The sequence below is a fragment of the Gambusia affinis genome, linkage group LG12, assembly GCF_019740435.1.
Source record: "Gambusia affinis linkage group LG12, SWU_Gaff_1.0, whole genome shotgun sequence".
Taxonomy (NCBI): Eukaryota; Metazoa; Chordata; class Actinopteri; order Cyprinodontiformes; family Poeciliidae; genus Gambusia; species Gambusia affinis.
The window spans coordinates 27667438-27691899 of NC_057879.1; the positions used below are offsets into that span (position 1 = coordinate 27667438).

Here is a 24462-nt window from a genome sequence, read left to right on the forward strand (position 1 = left end):
TTAAATATTGACTCCAGTTAAACTCATGATCCAAGATAAAAATCAAACTGAAAAAAGGTTTATTGAATTCTGATGAAGGTATAACGTTTCTTCCAGGACTTCATTTGTTTTAACAGAATAAGGAAGACATTTATTAAAATATTTTCAAGGTGGGATTAAATGGGTCAGGATTTTATGAGAACAATAAAAGATGTTCATAAACTGTTTAGTTCTGCTGCATCATCAGGGAAGGTCGGAGGATGAGCTCAGGTTACCTGCTGATACCTGTTGTGTTTGCGTTGCGTCTCAGGGTGAACGACGTCATCCTGCGGGTGAACGAGGTGGACGTCCGGGACGTGACCCACAGCCGGGCCGTGGAGGCGCTGAAGGAGGCGGGGTCTCTGGTGCGCCTCTACATCCGGCGGAGGAAACCGCTGTCAGAGAAGATGATGGAGATCAAGCTGGTGAAAGGACCCAAAGGTCTGGGCTTCAGCATCGCGGGCGGCGTCGGGAACCAGCACATCCCTGGAGACAACAGCATCTACGTCACCAAGATCATCGAAGGCGGCGCCGCGCAGAAGGACGGCAGGCTGCAGATCGGAGACAAGCTGCTGGCTGTGAGTTCCTGAACCGCAGAGCCAACATGGCCGCCGGGCGCCCTCTGACGTTCCTCTCTGTGTGTCCAGGTGAACAGCGTCTGTCTGGAGGAGGTGACCCACGAACACGCCGTCACTGCCTTGAAAAACACTCCTGATGTTGTCTACTTGAAAGTGGCAAAACCCAACAGTGTCTTCATGAACGACAGCTTCGCCCCACCAGACCTCACCAACTGTGAGTCCAGCTGCTGCTGCCGCCGCCAGAACCTCCGCTGGTTCCCAGAAAGCTCTCACCTGATGGGGGGGTGAACAGCAGGCTGCCGTCACAATGACTCCTCACAGGATTCATCCTGAGTCACAAACAAGTTCCTTCAATGATTCCCTTCCTGCTGCTGGACCTCCAGCAGGTCACCAGGTTTCTACAGAGCGATTGGTGCTTCCACATGTCGCCAGAAATATTTACAATGACAGAAAAAAGTTGCCAGATTTGTCATTAGTTTCAAAAACAGAATTTTACTAGATCTGTTGCTATAAAAGAAAATCTCTGGAGCGTCTGAAAAGTTGCTGAGTTGCTTCCTGACCTCAGCCCCGCTCACCCCTCCACATTGGCCACGCCCATCAGGCTATCTTGGCTCCGCCCCTTTTTGTCCGTTTGTTTATAACATTTGTGGGCGGGGCTAAGCTTTGACAGTTATATGAAAACTAACTGCCAAACTTAAACTCACCTTAAGTTGTTAAACTGAGTTTATATCAGTGAGTTTTTGAGTGAAAGTGGAGAGATTTTGGATTTTTGGGATTTTCTTTTTGTTTGGAGTTTTTCTTAATTCCTGATGATCCTGGAAATCTGAAAAATCTTTGGGAATATGGGAAACCTTCCGGTTATTTCTGAGTTTATTTGAAGTAAAGCGAGCTGATTGGCTCCCCCAACGGCTGCGGCCTCCATCAGGGGGTAACCGGAGCCAACAGGTGGGGGAGGGGCCAGGTGGGATCCTGTATTCACCTGCTCCTCTCTCCGGTTCTGTTCCAGCTTACACGCAGCACATGGAGAACCATATCAGCCCCCCCAGCTTCCTGGGCCAGACCCTCCCCCCGCCGGCGTCGTCGGGACGATACTCGCCGACGCCGAAGGGCATCCTGGGAGAAGATGACGTCACACGGTGAGGACATCGTTTAGGTTTCCTGATGCTTGTTGCTTCCAGCCAGACTTTCTTTGGGTTTCCCGGAGCTCCTGGATTGGCTGCTTTGCTGACCAAAGGTCACATGACCTGAGGATGACGAGCGGCTGTGTGACCGCAGGGAGCCGAGGAAGGTGGTTCTGCACCGCGGGGCGACGGGTCTGGGCTTCAACATCGTGGGCGGCGAAGACGGAGAGGGCATCTTCATCTCCTTCATCCTGGCCGGCGGCCCGGCCGACCTGAGCGGCGAGCTGAGGAAGGGAGACCGCCTGGTGTCGGTAGGAGCTCCGCCCATTCAACCGTCCCGCGCTCTGATTGGTTCCAACCAACAGGTGATGTTCCACCCCCAGGTGAACGGCGTGGACCTCCGGAATGCCACGCACGAGCAGGCCGCCGCCGCCCTGAAGAACGCTGGCCAGACGGTGACCATCGTCGCCCACTACAGGCCAGAAGGTGAGGCTACCTGAGGGAGGACGGCCTCAGGACTCACCTGGGCATCACTGACCGCTGTGTTCTGTGCTCAGAGTACAGCCGCTTCGAGGCCAAGATCCACGACCTGCGGGAGCAGATGATGAACAGCAGCATCAGCTCGGGCTCCGGGTCGCTGCGGACGAGTCAGAAGAGGTCTCTCTACGTCAGGTGAGGTGGTTCACCTGGAGGTCAGCAGAGACCAACCCGTTTCATTCACTGCGTTTGTCTCGCGTCTCAGAGCTCTGTTTGAGTACGACAAGACGCGGGACTCGGGTCTGCCCAGCCAGGGCCTCAACTTCAAGTTCGGAGACATCCTGCATGTGGTGAACGCCTCGGACGACGAGTGGTGGCAGGCCCGGCACCTGACGCCTCAGGGGGAGCAGGAGGAGGTGGGAGTGATCCCCAGCAAGAGGAGGTGAGTCCCAGCGGCGACCTGCTGCTGCTGGGGTCAGAGGAAAACATGGAGACTCTTCATGGAGACCTGCTGATGGGACCAGAGCCATCCTACGCTTGGTTTGATCCTTCGGTTGACGACAGCAGCTGGACGCTTCCTGCTCAACTCTGTTTCTTCTTCTGTGGTTTCTGCAGAGTGGAGAAGAAGGAGCGAGCGAGGTTAAAGACGGTGAAGTTCAACGCCAAGACAAGAGACCGAGGGGTAAGTCCTGAAAGAAAGAAACCAGAAGATGCTTAAAGTACCATGTTCTCTGGTTTTAGAGTAGAACTGATCAAACGTTTTATCTGCTGCATGACCTTCGACCCTCTGCCTCCAGCATTGTGGATTTAAAGTGTTTGAGCTGCTGCCACCTGATCTCTCCACCTACTAATGACTAATGTCTGCAGCCTCTGGCCGTTAGCCACCGCTAGCCCGTTAACGACCGTTAGCCACCGCTAGCCTGTTAACCAACTGTTAGCCACCCCTGGCCTGTTAAACGACCATTAGCCAATGCTAGCCTGTTAACCGACCGTTATTCACTGCTAGCCCGTTAGCCACCGCTAGCCCGTTAACTGACCGTTAGCCACCGCTTTCCCGTTAGCCACCGCTAGCCTATTAACCGAACATTAGCCAATGCTAGCCTGTTAACCGACCGTTAGCCAACACTAGCTTGTTAGCCACCGCTAGCCTGTTAACCAACTGTTAGCCACTGCTTGCCCATTAACCGACCGTTAGCCACTGCTAGACTGTTAACCGACTGTTAGCCTCCGCTTGCCCGTTAACCGACTGTTAGCCACTGCTAGCCTGTTAACTGACTGTTTGCCATCGCTAGCCTATTAGCCACCGCTAGCCTGTTAACCGACTGTTAGCCACCACTTGCCCATTAACCCACCGTTAGCCACCGCTAGCCTGTTAACCGAAGTTAGCTACCGCTTGCCCGTTAACCGACTGTTAGCCACTGCTAGCCTGTTAACCGACCGTTAGCCACTGCTAGCCTGTTAACCGACCGTTAGCCACCGCTAGCCCGTTAACAGACTGTTGGTCACCGCTAGCCCGTTAACAGACTGTTGGTCACCGTTAGCCCGTTAACAGACTGTTGGTCACCGCTAGCCCGTTAACAGACTGTTGGTCACCGCTAGCCCGTTAACAGACTGTTGGTCACCGCTAGCCCGTTAACAGACTGTTGGTCACCGCTAGCCCGTTAACAGACTGTTGGTCACCGCTTGCCCGTTAACCGACTGTTAGCCACTGCTAGCCTGTTAACTGACTGTTTGCCATCGCTAGCCTATTAGCCACCGCTAGCCTGTTAACCGACTGTTAGCCACCACTTGCCCATTAACCCACCGTTAGCCACCGCTAGCCTGTTAACCGAAGTTAGCTACCGCTTGCCCATTAACACCTGTTAGCCACTGCTAGCCTGTTAACCGACTGTTAGCCACTGCTAGCCTGTTAACCGACCGTTAGCCACTGCTAGCCTGTTAACCGACCGTTAGCCACCGCTAGCCCGTTAACAGACTGTTGGTCACCGCTAGCCCGTTAACAGACTGTTGGTCACCGTTAGCCCGTTAACAGACTGTTGGTCACCGCTAGCCCGTTAACAGACTGTTGGTCACCGCTAGTAACAGTTTGCAACCTCAGGCCAGGTTACCTTTTGCATTCTCTAGTTCGTTAGCAGCTTCTGGAGCGTTAACGGTTAGCTGCCTTTAGTCTTTTAATCGTCTCAGGCTTCCTAACCTTTGACCTGGCCTCTGATCCGTACCAACGGACAAAGGGTTAGCAACCTCCTGTCCATAGCAATTCCTTGTTCATTAACTGCCTCTGGTGCATTGACCGTTAGCAGCCTCTGGCCTTTTAGCCATTAGCAGCATTTGGCCCGTTAGCATTTAGCAGCCTCTTAGCCTTTAGCAGCATGCCCACCTGAGACTCAGCAGCAGCTCTCCCTTTAGAACACGTGCTGCTGTAGCACACGTTGCCCACAGAGCCTGCATGACCTCTGACCCCCTCACAAAGAAACGCTTGACATTGATGTCTGACTGCCTGCTTCGTCCCTCCCTCCTCTTCCTCTCTCTGAGCCCATCGGTCTCTCCAGCAGACTAAAAGGAGAATAAAAACTAAAATGTAAACAAAATAATAAATTATTATCATGTAGAAATAAGCTGCTTTTTATTAAATTATCCTAAATTAAATAAGAATAATTAAATTACAGTGCTGCCCTCTGGTGGCCAAAACAGGATTTAATTTATAACTAAATATTTGTAGAAAATTTCTAGATAATTTTCATTATCTCGTTTTAACTAAAATATATTTAGCTTGTTTTATTCTATGATTGGTTAGAGCGAGTCCTTCTGGTCGACCAGCTCATGTTTCAGATTAACATCCAGCTCAATTTAATCTGCATAAATTAATTTCATGGATTAAAATCCAGATTGGATGTGAATTAACGGGTCTGGACAGTAAATGCTCCCCCAGCAGCTGACTGACAGCAACAGGCGGAGGAGGGGAGCCGTTTGTCCAAACGAAGCTGTGGAACCAGAACCGGGCCGGGCCAGGACGGGTCCACAGTTTCCTGCCTGCTGCCTCTAACTTCCTGCTCGTCTTCGGCATGCCCCCTCCCTCCTCTTCCTCACTACTGTGCTGCCTTCACTGACTCTGAGGAAACCCCAGCCTCAGAAGCTCTAACAGAACCACAGTTATCAGACCGGGCCGGGACCAGAACCTCTGGGTTCGGGACCCGGATGTGGCCCAGGTCCTGACCTTTGACCTCTGAGCGTCTGTGCCCTTAGCACCAGAGAATCAGCGTGTCATCGTCCAGCCCTCTTCCTCTCCCGTTTTGTTTTCACGCCCTTCACCTTCCTCTTCCTCAGCAGTCCGTCAATGACAAGCGTAAAAAGAACCTCTTTACCCGAAAGTTTCCTTTCTACAAGAGCAAAGAGCCGAGCGAGCAGGAGACCAGCGACGCCGACCGTAAGTCCCCGCCGGCCCGTTGCTCCGCGGCAGGAGGAGAGATCAGCTGGCGCCGGCACGCGCAGCGGTCGTCATGGCAACAGCCCTGAGCTCCCTACAACCTCTCTGATTGGGCTACCGGCTAAAACCGATCCAGAACCCCAGACAGGAAGTCCCTCCTTCCTCTTCCTGCGGGGAGCCAACATGGCCGCCCTGCCGACCGGCTGCGCTCCCTCTGCTCTCTCGTCTGCCGCCGGATCTCAGTAACTCTGTGTTTCTCTGGTTGTTTCTGTTTCTGCCGACCGCAGGACAACAACGACGACCCGACCAACAAGAGCCACAGTGAGTAGAAACGCTGCAGGCGGCGGGCCGAGCGTCTCCACCAGGAGGACGCCTGTCCATGCCGTTACCACCGTCCCACTGCGAGGGACAGCTGGACGTCCCTCTGGACCAGGGCTGGGCGCTCCTGGTCGGCCGGAGGTCCTGGAGGGCCGGTCTCCTTCAACCTTTAGATGTTTCTCTACTTCAACACACCTGAGTCCAATCATGAGGTCATTAGCAGGAGAACCCGACTGCACTGAGGAGGAGATCCAGCTGTTGGATTCAGGTTGTTGGAGCAGAGAGACTCTAAGAGCTGCAGGACACCGGACCTCCAGAACCAGGACTGACCACTCTTGATCTAGAGGAACGTCCAGCCGTCCCTCTGCGGGGACGTCCTGCTGTCGAGGGCCGACCCGCTTTTGTCGGATTTCAGCTAACTAGGAAAAATGAATTCATAATTTCTTTATTAATCTGGATTAAATCTGTGAATTCAGTATTTTTTCTGAATTACAGCTGAGACCCCAAACCAAGAAAAGAAAATCTTAAATAATTAACTATTAGTAAATAGAAAGTAGAAAGTGTTAATATTTAGTATTTTCTAGTTGGTTTTAGTAAATTTTCAGGGTTTTTATAGTTTTTATCCTGGTGGAGACGCAGGCTGAGACCTTCCTCTTCCTCCTCTTCCTCCTCAGACCTTCATGGATCCATTTGTTTGTTTCTCATCTGCGTTTGGTTTCGTCTTGGTGCTCCATACTTTATACTTTATTTATCCCAAAGGGACTTTAAATGTTGGTCTAACTCAGATAGTTTAAGGATCTCAGAGTCGTTGTGGACGGTGATGCTGTGGGCTGGAAGGAGCTGCTGTAGCAGTCAATCTCACAGTGAATCTGAAGAGGCCTCTGACTGAAGACTGCATGGCAGCCTCGTGCTAACATGCTAACAGCTCAGTATCCACCAGCTGTTAGCAGCTCTGCTAATCCACCTCCTTTGCTTTTGCTCCTCTGACTGTTTGGTCAGAGAGATGCTGGAGTTGGGGATAAGATCCTTCAGAATAAATGTAAAACTCTTAGCGATGCTCTGAACTTCCTCCTTCTCTCTGCTCCATCAAGCTTTTCACTCCTCTGCCCTTTGGGGTCAAAGTTCATTTGATTATTTGAGCTTTTGAGATGCCAATCAGCTGCTCCAGGGCTAAAAGCAGCATCTTGTTGCCATGGTTACGCATCATAACTGCAGTAAAGTCAGCAGACGTCCTTCCAGCTGCACAACGTCCAGAGGGAATAACAGTCTGGAATCAGAACCAATCAGAACCAACCAGAACCATGGAAATGTTCTGACGGTTCCCAGATGCAGCAGAAACTTCCTGGTTCCACCAGAATCTGACCTGGAAGTTACATCTGGGTTCAGTTCGGTTCTGCTGCTTCCGGAACCTCCAGCTGTCGGTTGGACCGAACCTTTCCAACCCAGACGGATAGCAGAGAGGAACCAGAACCAAAGCGTGTTGGACCGCCGAGTGATGGACCAATCAGAGAGCTGGATCAGAGTGCAGACCTGGTTCTGTCCAGCTGGACATTACAGAACCAGACCATCCTGGTTCTCCCAGTGGTATGACCTGGAACCAGAACCTACAGCCTGACCCGGTTCTGACCCAGCTTCATGGACCGGGTTATCGGGTCTCTGAGCTGCTGGACGTGTCCAACTGACTTCAGATGTTTTGTGTTTTAGAAAAATGACCTGAATTTTAATCAAGGCTTTTATTGTGAAATGTTCAGTTTGGAGCCTCCTGATTGGTTGGTTGTGTTTAAATGACTGTTACCATCTGTGCGTCATTATATTTCTGTGAACTCCTAAAACCCTGGCCGTCGATGCCGGCTTGGAGCAAAGCATTGTGGGAATGTTGGCGTCTGATTGGCTGTTTCCTGTGATTTCAGAACATGTGACGTCTAACGCCAGCGATAGTGAAAGTAGCTACCGTAAGTTTTCCCGCCGTTCTGGTTCACTAACGATCTGAAGCCTGGCGGCTAACCCATTAGCTTAACGAATGCTAACTGCTGACTGGTTTATAACGGCTAACCCATTAGCTTAACGAATGCTAACTGCTGACTGGTTTATAACGGCTAACCCATTAGCTTAACGAATGCTAACTACTGACTGGTTTATAACGGCTAACCCATTAGCTTAACGAATGCTAACTACTGACTGGTTTATAACGGCTAACATATTAGCTTAACGAATGCTAACTGCTGACTGGTTTATATCGGCTAACCCATTAGCTTAACGAATGCTAACTACTGAGTGGTTTACAACAGCTAACCCATTAGCTTACCAAACTCTGACTGCTGATTGGACAGATAAAGCATGACATCACAGCTGGTCTCTGCTGTTTAATCAAAGTTTCTTCAGGCTGGTTCTGTTCTGGTTCTGGAGTTCTGGGTTTTGGACCAGATTGTTTCTGGACCTTTAAATGGAAACTCTGATGATCTGCAAGAAGTTTATGGTTTATGATTTCAGTTTTCTGTCTGTGGAGCTTTAAATATTTAATTTCCACCTCAGATTGAGATTATTGATCCATTCAGTGATTATCATGTTTCTGAAAATCATCTGGATTATTTTCTTTTATTTCATTTGGAAATTTTTCATATTTCATTACATTCATATTTACCACTAAATTAAACCGGTTGATGGACCCAACCAGTCCCAGTCTGGTTCTGGTTCTGTTTGGTTCTACTGAGGTCAGACCTTGAGGCAGCTCCAGAACAGACCCGGTGGTACCAGAACAGACCCGGTGGTACCACTGTGATGATTCTGGATTGTATCTTGAGCTGCAGGCCCCATACAGAACCTGAATCTGAATCAGAACCTTTAACCTGATGGGATCGGTTCCGGGTCCGGTTCCGGGTCCGGGTCCGGCTCCTCGTTTTAACCTGAGCTCTGCCGACTTTGTAAAGTTTTAAATAAACGTTTTTTTGTTTCTGGTTGTTGATTTAAACGTTTCTTCCTGAAATCGAGGAGCCGGTCCGTCTGTCTGTCCGTCCTCCTGTTTCTCCTGCTGACCCTTCGTCCCTCAGCACCACTCCTCCTCCTCTGTGTAACGTCTCTGTTTGTCCTCAGGTGGGCAGGATGAGTACGTTCTGTCGTATGAACCCGTCGTTCAGCAGGAAGGTGAGTTCTGGAGAACCGGCCCGATCCGACTGGCTGGAAGAATCTCAGATTTAACTCAGAACTGATCAGAACCTCGGCGGTTCTCCTGGGTTCCTCCTCAGAACCTCCAGATTCTCTGGAATAGTAATGAAATATTTCTCATTCGGATCTGAATAACTTTTATTATTAAAGATTCCAGAAAGAACTTGAAACCTTCTGGATTCATCGATTCAGTTTAAAATTATTATTATTACTGTATACTAAATATTAAAACAAATAATTTTTTTAACTAATATATAAAATGTAGAACTTGATCAACTACATAACAGAAAAATGAACATATATTTCAGTGATGTTTAAATAAATTCAAAAAAGTTAAATATAGATTTATGATGATATTTTTTAATTACAGGTTGGATGAATCTATTTTAAGATAAATAAATAATGCATGGTAAATAAAAAAGTAAAAATTTCATCAAATTAAAAAAATGAGGATTACAAAAATATTCTACTTTAAGTTTCTGGATTAATTATCTGTCAAGTTTAAAATGCTCTTAATTGAACCTGAATCATAAATCAGATTAAGGTGAAAATAAAATAAATGTAGATTAGAGTCGTACAGACGGTGATGCTGCCACCTGCTGGACAATTCACTAAAAACATCTGGTAGAAATAAAACAGAATTAGATGAAAATATGAACATCTATTTTAGTGTTTTATCTTTTGAATTAAAGAATAAAATGTTAAAATTCAAAATCTTTTGATTAAACCCAGAACCTTTCTGCTCAGAAACGGGTTTTCTTCTTCTCTGGCAGTGAACTACACCCGACCCGTCATCATCCTCGGCCCGATGAAGGACCGGATCAACGACGACCTGATCTCCGAATTCCCTGATAAATTCGGCTCCTGTGTCCCGCGTACGTCCGGCCGGCGCCGCTCCTCTGACCCGACCGGTTCGGACCCGGGTAACGGCTGTTCCTGTGTCCTGCTGCAGATACGACCCGGCCCAAACGGGACTACGAGGTGGACGGGCGGGACTACCACTTCGTGGCGTCGCGGGAGCAGATGGAGAAGGACATCCAGGAGCACCGCTTCATCGAGGCGGGCCAGTACAACAACCACCTGTACGGAACCAGCGTGCAGTCCGTCCGCCAGGTGGCCGAGAAGGTACGGAACCGCCTCGCTTCGGGCCGAGCCGCGGCCCGGGGCGGAGCCTGAGTTCTGGTTCTGTTCAGGGGAAGCACTGCATCCTGGACGTGTCCGGCAACGCCATCAAGAGGCTGCAGCTGGCACTGCTGCACCCCATCGCCATCTTCATCAAACCCAAATCCGTGGAGAACATCATGTGAGTGGCCCGGTCCGGTCCGACCCGGTTTCACCGATCCGATGTGGAGTTCTCTCCAGCGCTGACCCGGTTCTGCTCTTCCTGCAGGGAGATGAACAAACGTCTGACGGACGAACAGGGAAGGAAAACATTTGACCGCGCCGCCAAGCTGGAGCAGGAGTTCACCGAACACTTCACAGGTCAGAACCGGGTCAGAACCGGGTATGTTTAACCTGTTTGTTGGTTCTGACCCGTACCTGTGGTCCAGTTCTTCAGAACATTATAGATCCAGATGAAACCAGAACTTTTAGTTTCTGAAACGATTCCCAGGTTTTAATTGGAGGATTCTATTTAAAGGGGCAGTGTCGTGTTTTCCAGGCACATGGAGCCGATTCATAACATGATCAAGTTACTGTTTCCTTCAGCTGCTATAAAAATGCTTAAAATTGGGTCTTGTCTCTTTAAAAACTCCTGGTCTTTCTGAAGCTCCGCCTCCAGGAGGTCATCCCAACATGGCTCCTCTTTTAACCCTTTAACGTTTTTACCAGCGTTGCTCTGAGCAGCAGCTCTTGTAGCGACTTAATGTCGTGTTTTGATTATTGATTCTATGTTGCATTGTGTTTCTGTTTGATTTGATGTGAAGCCCTTTGAAATGCCTTGATGCTGAAATGAGCTATACTACCGTAATTTCCGGACTATAAAGCGCACCTGATTATAAGCCGCACCCCCTACATTTTTTTTATTTAGAGGGGGGAAGACATGCGGCAAATGTCCGGGAATCGAGCCTGCGACGGCCACGTCGAGGACCGAAGGCCTCCAAACCTGGGGCGCGCTACCCTCTACGCCACCGGAGCACGACCCCCCCCCCTACATTTTTAAAGGAAACACATTTTATACATACATAAGCTGCAGTGGTGTATAAGCCGCATGTGCCTACATTGAAACATGAGATATTTACAAAGAAAGATGGTACACAGAAAGTGTTTTTAAAGTTTTAATAATATGCTGTAGCTTTTCTTTCTGAACAGCAGCAATATAGCAAAACATCACTAACAATGCTGGTTTAAATAATATACAGTTAAAAGTCACGGAGAGCCGTCATCCTCTTCCTCCTGTGCACTGAAACCATGGAAGTCTTCTTCCTCACTGTCTGTTTCCTTCTTTATCAGCTCGATTGCTTTTAACTTGAAAACTGCATCATATGCATTTCTTCTTGCATTCTCCATGATGAGGGTCTGTTCAAGCTCATTTTATTCATGCACAAAGCACGATGTTACATTAGTCTTCCTCTACAGATATATTCCAGCTGTCTCACGCTTACCTTTTCTGCTCCAGCGCCCCCTACTGGCCGTTAGAAAAAATTCATAAATAAGCCGCATCGTTGTATAAGCCGCAGGGGCGAAAGCTTGAGGCAAAAGTCGCGGCTTATAATCCGGAAATTACGGTAATAAAATTTGATTGATTGACTAATGGGCTCAGCTGTTTGCTAATTGCTGCTGGCTAGTCTTAAGGAGCTGAGTGGAGGAGGAGCTACGCCTAGGAGGCGGGGCTACGTCCCCCCAGGTGTCTTGGGCAGATGGTTGCCATGGAGATTGAAGGATTTCTCCAACATGCATGGAAGTTGATTTTACATGATACTGGCCCTTTAAGGTTCTGTTTGGTTCCAATTGATTTAGTTTGATCCTGGTTGGTTCTGATTGGTTCTGCTGTGATTTGGACCGCTGACCCGCCTCCTCTGTCCTCCTGCAGCCGTTGTCCAGGGCGACACGCTGGAGGAGATCTACGATCAGGTGAAGCAGATCATCGAGGATCAGTCGGGTCCGTTCATCTGGGTTCTGTCCAAGGAGAAGCTATGAGGCGCCGCCACTCCTCTTCATCACTTACGTTATTCTGGAAGAAGAGTCCAGCTGCAGGCGGCAGCCTCACCCTCCATCCATCATCCATCCATCCATCATCGATCAGCAGACGGCTTCATGTTGTTCCGCCTGATTTGGAAGCACACAGGAAGTGACATCACACTCAGCACGGTACAGCTCCTTAATGTTTAAGGACGGAGAACTTCAGAGGAGAAGAGTTTGGAAACGTACGAAGCAGATTTTCTTCCTTTTTTTTGTTTTTTTTGTGGTTTTTTTCCAGCCGGCTCCGTTTGTCGGGTCGGAGGATTCAGAGACACAAAAAGCAAAACTTTGCACGTTTGAGCTTTAACAGCATGTCGGTTTAAACCCGTTGATTTCCCATCAGCCCCTTCACCTCAGCGTCTGACATCACAGCTTCTGTCACAGCTTTTCTTTCTTTTTTTATTGATTCATGTTTAGTTTTTAACATTTTCGCTCCTCTGCTGCAGGACGTCTGTCAGGAAGCTGCAGGGTCAGCGCTCTGCCACCAGAGGGCGCCAAGCAAATCCGAAAAACGAGCTGATTTTAAACTCATAATTCAAAATAAACAGAAATAATAAACAGTTTATTAGACTGAGTCAAATTCACATTGATTTAAACTTACAACTGTTAAATTTAACACTAAATACACTCAAAATATTTTTGTGCCAAAAATCAAAGCATAAAATCATCAGTTTATTTTTACAAATTTTATCATTAGAATAAAATTGTAGGAAAACCTGTTTATTTTAATAACAGAATATTTTATAATGCCATAAAATTCAGCTGTAGAAAGTGAGAAATTAAAAGAAAATTTAAAATATTTTCCCATTTTAGTAAAAAATTTATATAAAAATTTAGAAATAAAATTTTAATTATTTTGTTTTTAGAATAAAAATTATCTTATTTTTAATGACAAAATATTATTAAAATTTCCATTTTTCTTTTAGTCTTGTTAAAATTTTGCCAAAATCTGTTTTGGAAATGTTTCATATATCAAAAAATAAAAGAACATAAATATGCACAATTCATGTCCAAAGATTTAAATGAATTAAAACTAAAGGAACACAAATCATAAAACTTTTAATATAAAACAGGAAGTTATGAATTGGATGAAATTTAAAATAAATTTAGTTTTCATTCTACTGATAAATTCTCCAGGATTCTGAATTTAAATGTTTAAAAGAAAATATTTACCTTTTTTTTTATTTTCATGTTTATTTTCAGTTAGAAATAAAATTATATAATTAAAACCAAAAACTCAGGAAGGAAGAAAACGTTTTTGCCTTGGGATTTAAAAAAAATCGTAAATATAAAAAACATTATTTTTACAAGCTTAGTTGCACATCATGAATTATTAAAAAATGTTTAAAAATAAAAAATGATCAGAATTTAATAAAGGCTGCTAAAAATTATAAAATAACATAAAAATATAAATATTTACAAAGTTTACAGTAAGATCAATATTTTTCTTTTTAAAACCAGTTTACCTCATTCTGACATGAAATCCTCCAAACTGCATTAAATTAAATCTTAAATAGTTTCTGCTCTTCCTCTGGGTTTCTCCTCGTTACCACGGCGACGCCAGGGCCGGTACTCAGCGGCGCCCTCTGTGGCCAAAGCGTGACCCCAGCAGTTGCTATGGCGACGCCCGTCAGCAGCGTCAGTGTCTTACCACGTGTTGTTGTGGCTGCGCCTGGAGCTGCAGCGCCCCCTGCAGGCGCTCGCAGGTGAAACAGAGATTTTGACAGAAATTTAACCTTCGGTAAACTGCCTATTTTGTTATAATGAAAGTCTATATTGAACTTCAGCACTACGGGATTCTTTTCTTTGCTTTGGTAATCATATATGAATAGAGACGTATAAAGAGATTTGAATATGGATATATATATTTTTCTTTTTCTTTGATCACCACCTCCTTTGTCTTTTAATTTTCTTTTTTAAGCATAATAAAAAGTTAACAAGAAAACCAGAAGTGGACCTCGACTCGTCTTTCTCTGCTTTCAGGTCGGTTCCAGTGGTTCTACAGGTCAGAGGTCACAGATAATTAAAAAATATAGACTTTATACACTTACATGAAGAAATCTGCAACTCCAAAGAGCAAGGGCAACAAAAAATCTGTGGGTTATCAATGATTTAAGCTTTTTACAGATCATACCATCATCAGTTTTTATTTGGACATGAAGGTGAGAAACCTTTCTCTCTGCTGATAATATGCTTTAGCGCAAAAATGTTGGATGGTATTTTTAAGTCTACTTACACTCTGTTTGAAGATACAATTTTGCTTTAAGAAACAATATCCTGTATGGAAAAAAATGTTGATTAAATCCATCTTTTCAGTCTGTTATGGAAAAAACAGAAGTAAGTTAAATCTTGTTCAAGTTGATCTAACTCCAATGTTGGGGAAATAAGTTCCATAAATGTGTAAAATTCAGCTTGACTTAAAGCAGAACTCACAACTTCATCCAGGGGATTCTGTCTCAGGTATCAGGGAAAATTTCACACAAATTAATTTAATCAAATAAATATTGAACAACTTAATATGGAATTTGTTGATTTTGAGCAACAACAAATTCAAAAAGCCATAAAACAAAGAAATAATAATAGTTATTCAGATAAATAGATCAGTAATAAAAATACCTCAAAAATAATTGATAAAAAAATAGATGTTAGTGATACTATGTAGGATTTAGGCTGTGTAATATTAGTGTGCATTAATTATATCCTATCACTTCAGTGACACATTGCGGCTGCATTTAATAAAGTCTTTCATACAACATATTAATGCACAAAAAGAGCTGCAGTGATCTTTATTAGTCTTCAATTTAATACCAATAAAATCCTGTTTCCCCTGTCTGATACTGTTTTATTCTTATACTATCATAAAAGTGTGTGTGTGTGTGCGGGTGTGTGTGTGTGTGTGTGTGTGTACCCGGTTTTTATGTCCTTATGAGGACCCAGTTCAACATTGTGAGGTTGTGGGGACCACAGCTCCATGTGGGGACATTTCCTTGGTCCCTTTGAGGGGAGTTGCTGTTTTTGGGTTCGGTTTAGGATTAATGTGTGACTTGAGTAGAAATGAATGAAAGTCGATGTAAAATCCCTACAAAGATGGAGAACTATGACTGTGTGCTCGTTCTGCTCATGGTTGTGGGTGAATAAACATGCGTACCTATCACAATACTCAGTACATCAATAATTTATCATCTTTCACCTTTTCTCCCTCTTATTTTCTTTACCAAAACCTGGATGACTAAAATCTTCAGTCTGGCATTTTGATCTCAAGCAATTCTTTAAAAAGAAGGGCTTGTTGTTTACAGACGTCATTGTCCATTTTATTTTGTTTTGTTAATTTAAATTAGATATTTAAAATGTCTTCAAATTCCAGGGAAAACTGTTCATGAGAATTTAAGGTTTTCAGAATGTATTATTTTGCCTTTTTATTAAAATGGTCTGATAACAATATTATCATTTATCTCATAAACTTCTGGGATAATTTATTGTCCAGCAAAATTTATTATTGTAACAGTAAGAATTAGTAACATAACTGTCAGATGTGATCTATTTGTTTATAATTATTATTCAAGAAATATTGATTTGACTCTCTGAATCCAGTGAATTTTATGTTGTCATATTTTTCACCAGTGCAGACTCTGTGGAAGGACGAATCAGCCGAGGAGCTGCAGGAAGTTCTGCTGCTCCTGAAACCACCAGGCTCCCAGAAGAAACAGCAGCTTAAAGCAGGAGCAGCTCCATGGATGAATTTGACAAAATTCAGGTGAGCAGGAGGAAGATCTAGAGGCAGCGAGCCACTCCAGCCCTGCATGGAGATATTTGATCCCCAGAGGATCCAGTACTGGGGAGTCGGCCGTCTGGTTTCCTGTAACTCTGAGCTGCAGCAGCAGAAAGTGAACGACTGTTCAGTTTCCACCATCCTGCATGAGAAGTGAAACTCTCAGCTGAGAGCAGAAATATCAACTTTCTGAAGAAAAGCTGTGAAGCTGCAGCCCGATCTTCAGAAATCTGCTTCATCTGCTCTCTGACACAAAACTTGAAGAGTAGCGACTAAATCTGATGTTTAGTTCTGAACTAAACATCCCAATCTATTTTCCCCAAATATGATCCTGTTGATATAAAACTCATACCAGTAGCTCAGAGAACAGGTGTGATTATGTAGAAAAGCTTACATTTTCCTCAACTCTATTTGGTTGAGTTAGCCGGGGAGTCGTATTTTGGCACAGCAAATTATTAACCTGCCGATATTTTCATGTCCTATTTTTTAGCTCAAAATGTGTCATACAGATATGATATGGTCACACCAGTAGCTCAGATGATATGTTTCATTAAGTAGAAAATTTCATATCACACACTAACATTTTCACATTACAGGCCAGACATTTTCTTGGAAGTTTGGAGGCCCTGATGACCTTCCTCACCTGTCAGTCAGTGGACTATTTGATCTAATGCCTTCATTATGTCACAACAAAGGGTAAGACACCAAAAATTATCAATAGAAACCACACTTTACTCAAATCTAACTATCAAGTAATACACATTCATCAGTCTGTGCTGGCTGAGGGGTTCTTGGCTGGTGGTACCACTTGTTGCAGTCCAACGAGACAAGAGATTCTTGAGACGTTCAGGTTGAGTAGGAATCCATCCGAGAGCTGCAGGATGGCATCGATGGAGGGCTGGAGCTGCTGCAGGCAGCCTGATGGCTGTGAAATTCCTTCTCTCTGTCCACATCATCATTAACATACTGACTATCATAAAATAATTCTCCAATTGTGATATAGTTTTATTTTGTGACCACCAGAGGGGGCTGTAGCCCTGGAATTAGCTTTAGCCTTATATATTTTCAAATTATATTTCCACAAAGAAAAACTTGAAACTACAAGCACAGACAGATCACTGATACCAAATATGTTATAGATAAACATGTCTTAAAAAAGTAAAGACCTGATTTCAAAAATGGAACCAAACCAACAGTTGGATTTATTGGGATTGTAGTTCTTCAAGGCGTGAGGTGTTTCAGTTTTTGTCTTTTTAGCTGATTCTGTCTGGGTTATGAATCAGGATTCATTAATAAGTAGCATATAGAAAACTCAAACTTTGTTTACATTTAGATCATAAAACATAAAATGTTAAAGTGAACCTAATGCAGCCAAACTGTTGAGTTGACATGAACCTGAGCTTTTCAGCAAACTGAATTATCTGGAATTATTGATTGGTAAAAAGTTTCTAACTAAGGAAACACAGAAGATTGAATCCAGTCATTGGTTAGACTGAACATGTGGCTCAGCTTGTTGATGGATGTGTCCTGGGTTTGAATCTGATCCACATCGGATCAGAACCACATTAACGTTCTACCAACAGGTGAGACGTTCACACGTCAATGAACCAAACCTTTACTGATACATAGAGAACATAGAGAAATCTCTCCCACAACTCAGAGAACCTGACAGGGTCCAGATCTCAGGAGGTTATTTTGTTCATTTTAGGACAGAACAGAAATAAGAGAAGTCACTCGAGGAAACCGAGGCGAATGTCTCGTCTCGATACCCTTCCTCATCAGAGCAGAAACCTGTAAAGACAACCCACTGAGTTCAGCACATCTCAATGTAAAATCATTAGCAGGACAGTTATTTTAATCATTGATGTCATTTTCAAACACAAACTGAACTCTCTACTGAAACATGGTTCTGTAGAGAAAACAGTTACTAACTGGATCAGCTCCTCCCAGCTCCTGGTCCTGGTGAAGGAAAAACCCATGAGAGTTAACACCTGTTACTGTGAGGAACTGCAGTTACTGCAGTAACATTATCTAAGAGGCACTAGCAGGAGGTGGGAGTCTTTAAATCATGGAATATTTTTAAACAAGATATGACACCGAGTTCTCTGAACTGCTGTCTGATTTTAGTGCTGATTTTAAATGCATTCATATGTCACTATTTATCAGACATCTAGGGTTAGGGTTAGTTCCCAGAGAGTTACTGAGTATTCTGGATGAATGGATCTTCACAACAGGCAACAATCAACCAGTAAGAAGGTTGATTATAAGCACTGGTTCTGCTTATTGCTGGGATACAAACATCTCTGAATCTGATGTTGAAACTGACGGAGCTTTTTCTGATCGTTTCTTATCGTTTCTGATCGTTTCTTATCGTTTCTGATCGTTTCTTATCGTTTCTGATCGTTTCAGGTCACAGACTCCTGCAGAAATGATCACTTCTCTGCAGGTTTAAAGCTCAACATGGACTCAGCTTCAGCTGATGCTTTTCTACATGAAGTTGCCACATTAAACACCAAAGATCTCTCCAGAATTACATTTACAGTTTTCTGATACTATCAATAATAATATTGATAATATGCAAGTTTTATTAAATATTGTTGACAGAAACTCCTCACCGCCCGACTGAACCTGAACTCTCATTAAACAAGTTTTGCAATGATTTTTTAAAGACAAAATTCTAAGTAAAGTCAACTTAGAATTTTATTTTGTAAATACTTTTTAAGGGGAAACATTTTGCAATAAAGAATATTAATTTTAGAAGGGCCTGTGATTGAATTTCTGCTACTTGCTTTGTTTTTCTGAGACACAGATAATTATGATTAAAAGATAATTAGCTAAATTTCTACTGAAATAAAATTTTCTTTCTGGAGTATTTGAATAGATTAAAGCCAAAGCTTATTAAACTATGATCAGATAAGATGAAGTCATAGGGAAAATATTTTATGGTCATATTGTTGTGTAATGTTTTAAAGGAGGCACCAAACTGCAGGCTGAGACATGAGACAAATAAAACCAAAATTAATAACAAAAAACAGAAGCTGTTAAAGAGCAGCAGAACGAATCACCATGAATAATGTTGATAACAGAGGATAGAAATAGTTAACAGACAGAGACAATGAGGAGTGGAATAAACCAAAGAGCTTAAAAACTGAAGGAGGAAGTGACAAAGAAACCAGGGAGAAGTGGAAACAGCAGAGGAACGAAGATAAGAAACAGCTGGAAGGAGAAACAGCTGGAAGGAGAAACAGCTGGAAGGAGAAACAGCTGGAAGGAGAAACAGCCAGACATGAGAAAGATTCAGACGACGGGGAGAAATTGTGGAAGGAGACCAGAACCTGAAATTAACATAAAAATGGAAATGAACAATAATCTAGGAACAAGACCAAATGCACAGATAAGATTAAACTATAAACTAACATGGCAAGAGTAGAAACAAAACGACCAAGATCTGAACAGAAAACTAATATTTCAAACAGCAACAAATCATGACTTAATGTGAACAAATGATTCAAAGAATGAAGACAGGAATGTGTATGTTTTTAAATAACTTATTTTTATCGCTTAGAGCCACATGAATGTTAAACCACCACTAAAATGACATTAACAGTATTTGACATTAATCAGGCATGAATCCAAGAAATCAGGTTCAAACTGAGAGTTTGGGCCTGATGGAGGATAAAAAACAGCAAAAGAATTTGGTTTTAAATTTGGATGAGAAAATGAAGTGCAATAAAACTGTAGCTTGTTTTTGACTTGAGGAGAATCAATAAATCTGATTAAAATGGTTGCTGCTCATTACCCAGTTACCAAGGAAAAGGAAAACTGAAACTCCTTTATGCTAACATTTCGAAGAGGGGGAGACACAAACAGGTGTTCTGAATAAGATGTTTTAAAATACATCATACTGGGCCTGGTTGCCACAAATTACATCTTGTATTAGCTGCACTTTTCAGTGCTGTTGCATTTGTTACTTTTATATGTATGTTGTTGGTCACAGTGGTGCCACTCAGCCGGCCGAATGGTGCGGCTGCATAGATCACAGTAAACTAAACTAAAAATAAATACATTTCTAAAATCCGTCTGCCTTTCAGTAAAGTCCTTATGCAGCTGCAGGGTGGAGGAGACGGCTGGGCTGTGAAGACCTGGTGATGGAAACCAGAAGGATGAAGACATCATAAGACATTAACTTAAGCTGAAGAAACGACTTTATCTTTTACTTTAGTTTATTATTTGACCATAAAATAGAGAAAGATCTGAAAGTCCAATAAAAGTGCCAACTTTGCATTATTTTATAAATATTGACTCTTCAATGCAAAGTTGGCATTTAATGGATTTTTAAAGCAACTTTTAGAGCAACTTTGTATTAAAAGTGTTATTATTTACTGAATGACTCTTCATGACATCAGTCATAGACGTTCATAGACTTAAATAAGGTGTTACAGAAACAACTACTTACACAAATGTCTCTGTTGCATTTCGGTTAAATATTTGTTCTTCATTAAATGACGTTTAGGGTGACCAGGAATTTTACCTCAGAGTATCAATACTTCATTATGATAATAGTTGGGTCAAATCAAAAACTAAATATCATAATAATGTTTTCCCATAAAAATGCTCCAATTATTGCAATTCTTTGCTACCAACCAATGTTAGTAACTCCAGTGGAAACATTCCTGCTGTTTCCTGCTCAGATAGTTCCCCTCAGGAGGAAACAACTGGTTCTGTTCTGGGCGGGTCCAGATTAATCTTTTCAATTTCTCCCACAGAAAGTGCAGCCATTGAACCATGAGAGACGTTTGAACCAGTATTACAGGAAACATCTTGTTTTTCACTAACGTTTTATGCCTGAAGCCTCAGTCTGTTTTTGTAGATCAGGGCTGTAGAATAAAAATAAGCATTAGAGGGTTGAGTACTTTCATTATGATTTATTTCAATATATTCATACATTTATTACTTTGTTCTGACTCACACAGCTGCATAAAGCCGTTGTTTTTCTGCTGAGCTGCAGTCGTCTGCAGGGAGCGGAAACCGGTTGAACAGGATGCGTTTAACCGCACTCTGCTGCAGAGACAGCGAGGCAGTTTGTTTCCTCTTTCAGGCCCAGCGACGCATCTCTGCATGGCAGCAGACAAAAGAGAAAAAGTATTCACACCCTGCAGTTTAAACGATTGAACCCATTAAGAATATGATCAGAGCAGTAATTGGAAACGAAACCTTTGCTGACCTGTGCATAGGTTAAGTTATGGTTGGAACAATGTCACAATGTGTTTGACCGAAACCTCCTGCCCTTTTTCTAAGAGTTTCTAATTGTTTTGCTCCACCTGTCATGTGTGACAAAAATTTTTATAAAATCTGACATCCTGTGTTGTTTGTCTGACAGTCTGACTGTTTGCATTCTCTCCACCTGCAGGTGAATTTAATAAAGCTGTGTTTGTTCTCTATCTTTGCATCCTGGTCTTAGATTATTTTCAACTCCACAGGTCATTTCATGTCACTCTGTAGTTTATATAGAAACAAGTTTTCTTTGAGCATTGATCTTTATTTAATTTCAGCAATATTTCCATCAATTCTGACCAGATTCCCCATCACTGCTACAGATAACTGCCCCCATGCTGCTGCCACCATCATGATTTTCCATGGTGATGGTGTATTCAGTGATGTGCAGACATTTTGCCTGTGGGGCTCCAGGTTCTCCAGCCGTCATTGGGTGAGAGGCGGGTGAATCCTGGACGTATTGCCAGTCCATCACTGGGCAAAAACATTCAGTTCTGATATAATGAAAAGAAAGCAGCTTCTTCCATGTTAGCAGGATCCTCTACAAGGCCTTGGGGAAGCCATTGGTGCGACTTCCTATGAATTTTTAACACTTCAACAATCTTGCCAGGTCAATGCAATCAGGGAAGAGATGTGGAAAATCTTTAACAAGAACAGCTTGTCTGATAAATGGCTTTTCTCCTCCTACTGTAAAAACTGACACCAGATCAGGTAAACAAAGAATTGGTTTCAGATTCACTCTACCGACACGATGACTCTATTAGCTTCAAATATTAGTATTTTTATATTCGACCTATCAGCTGACTCAGGTTGTGTTTTACTTTGCTTGTTTCATGGTCTAGTTCAGATCACTGTTAAAGCCACAAGAACAAAACTAAACAAACTAAATGACACACAAGACACATTCTCTTGGTTTTTATTTTTAAGTTTTACTGTATTGTTAAACATACAATTTGACAGTTTTCAGTGCAGCTTTAACATTGTACTTTAATGGAAGCATTTTTCTTTCTGCCATGTTTCTCAGTGGGAAGCCTGATGCTGCATGTTGTTCACCAGTGTCTTGTTTTATTTGACTCTTGATCTGCTAATGCAGATGAATCAGGCTGACCGTGGAAGAACCAGTTAAAGACATGTCCGTCCAGAAGTAGCTTTCCTACCAGAACCATCACTTCCATCCTCTAACAGACTCTTCAGGAATATTTTCTCTGACTTACTTTGAGTATTCTTCTGTCATTATGCTGTAAAGCATCCAGTTATACTGATTAACCAGTGAATGCACCTTTCAGACACAACTGGTTTTATACTACAAATACAAATACCAGCCCACAACATCCCAAGTTGAGGTCAGCAGCACACCGTCCCCACTGAAGACAGTGTTGGTGCTGCACTGCTTCCCCCTCCTGAGACGCCGGATGGTGGACCAGAATCGCCTCAAAGCCATACGGAAGTCTTTCTCCATGGCCTCTCCAAACTCCTCCCACACCCGGGTTTTTGCCTCAGCAACCACCCGAGCCGCTTCACCCGCCGGTACCCATCAGCTGCTTCCGGAGTCCCACAGGCCAAAAAGGCCCGATAGGACTCCTTCTTCAGCCTGACGGCTTCCCTCACCGAAGGTGTCCACCAACGAGTTCGAAGGTTGCCGCCACGACAGGCACCGACAACCTTGTAGCCACAGCTCAGATGAGCCGCCTCGACAATGGAGGCACGGAACACGGTCCACTCAGACTCCATGTCCCCCACCTCCCCGGGACGTGTTCAAAGTTCTGCCGGAGATGGGAGTTAAAGCTCCGTCTCACAGAAGTCCAACAACAGAACACCACTCGAGTTCAGATCAGGGGGAGCGTTCCTCCCAACCACGCCCCTCCAGGCCTCACTATCATTGCCCACGTGAGCGTTGAAATCCCCCAGCAGATCAAGGGAGTCCCCAGGTGGAGCACTCTCCAGTACCCCCTCTAGGGATTCCTAAAAGGGTGGGTAACCTGAGCTGACATTCGGCCCATAAGCACAAACGACAGTCAGGACCCGTCCCCCCACCCGTAGGCGGAGGGAGGCTACCTTCTCGTTCACCGGGGTAAACCCCAACGTACAGGCGCCGAGATGGGGAGCAACAAGTATGCCCACTCCTGCCCGACGCCTCTCACCTTGGGCAACTCCAGAGTGGAAGTATGTCCAGCCCCTCTCAAGGAGACTGGTTCCAGAACCAGAGCCATGCGTCGAGGTGAGACCGACTATTTCTAGCCGGAACCTCTCGACCTCACACACACTAGCTCCGCCTCCTTCCCCACTAGAGAGGTGACATTCCACGTCCCAAGAGCTTCTGCAACCGAGGATCGGACCACCAGGGTCCCCTCCCTCGGCTGCCACCCATAACACATTGCACCCGACCCCGTTGGCCCCTATCACAGGTGGTGGGCCCATGGGAGGAGGGACCCATGTTTCCTCTTCGGGCTCCATGGGTAAAAGCCCGGCCACCAGACGCTCACCATCGTGCCCCCCCTCCAGGCCTGGCTCCAGAGTGGGGCCCCGGTGACCTGCGTCCGGGTGAGGGAACACGTAGTCCAAAGGTCTTTTCCATCATAGAGGTCTTCGGGCTGCACTTTGTCTGGTCCCTCACCTGGACCTGTCTACCTTAATGACCCCACCAGGGGCATGAAGCCCCAGACAGCAGAGCTCTTAGGATCATTGGGGCCCTCAAACCCTCCACCACCATAAGGTGGCAGTCCAAGGAAAGGAAATGCATCTTATTTGCCCTTGATCTTTCTGTTTTTTGAAAATTTATTGGGGCCTGCCATGTAAAGCAATGGCAGGAACCTATTGTTTATCCACCTATTACCATTAATGTGGCTCGAACCGCTGAATGCACCCTTACAAAAGTGGTATCAAAAGAAAATTCAAACATTATATGCTGCATTATATATAAAACCATTACAAATCCAACAGAATAGTTCTTATAGAGAAAGTTTGTGATTTTAAGACATGGAGAGTAAGGCTTGATCACAGCATTGGAGCTTTTACTTCTGGTAGGATTCTGAGTTAATATGGCGACAAAAAAACAAAAGACGCTTTTTGCCATTGTTGTGTAAGGCAGTGTTTCTCAATTCCAGTCTTCAGGCCCCCTGCCTGCATGTTTTAAGTGTTTCC

The 24462-nt window shown here is 44.1% G+C and overlaps 1 protein-coding gene across 23 annotated transcripts in view; it reads left to right on the top strand.

The window, feature by feature from the left end:
* The window catches only part of LOC122841666 (discs large homolog 1-like protein), a 53556-nt gene extending 39333 nt beyond the window's left edge, over nt 1–14223 (top strand). For 13 of the 23 annotated variants that reach the window (XM_044135162.1, XM_044135167.1, XM_044135170.1 and 10 more), the window contains 16 exons: nt 290–596; nt 666–810; nt 1603–1732; nt 1872–2028; nt 2101–2203; nt 2275–2389; nt 2460–2636; nt 2810–2876; nt 5519–5618; nt 7847–7888; nt 9027–9077; nt 9872–9973; nt 10051–10223; nt 10292–10401; nt 10489–10580; nt 12130–14223. In XM_044135162.1, the coding sequence (XP_043991097.1) occupies nt 290–596; nt 666–810; nt 1603–1732; nt 1872–2028; nt 2101–2203; nt 2275–2389; nt 2460–2636; nt 2810–2876; nt 5519–5618; nt 7847–7888; nt 9027–9077; nt 9872–9973; nt 10051–10223; nt 10292–10401; nt 10489–10580; nt 12130–12236 (1978 nt within the window). In that variant the 3' untranslated portion in view covers nt 12237–14223. Of the gene's footprint in view, nt 1–289; nt 597–665; nt 811–1602; nt 1733–1871; nt 2029–2100; nt 2204–2274; nt 2390–2459; nt 2637–2809; nt 2877–5518; nt 5940–7846; nt 7889–9026; nt 9078–9871; nt 9974–10050; nt 10224–10291; nt 10402–10488; nt 10581–12129 lie in introns of those variants that run through there. The other 10 variants (XM_044135163.1, XM_044135173.1, XM_044135177.1 and 7 more) reach the window with 6 other exon arrangements.
* The last annotated feature ends 10239 nt before the right edge of the window (nt 14224–24462 follow it).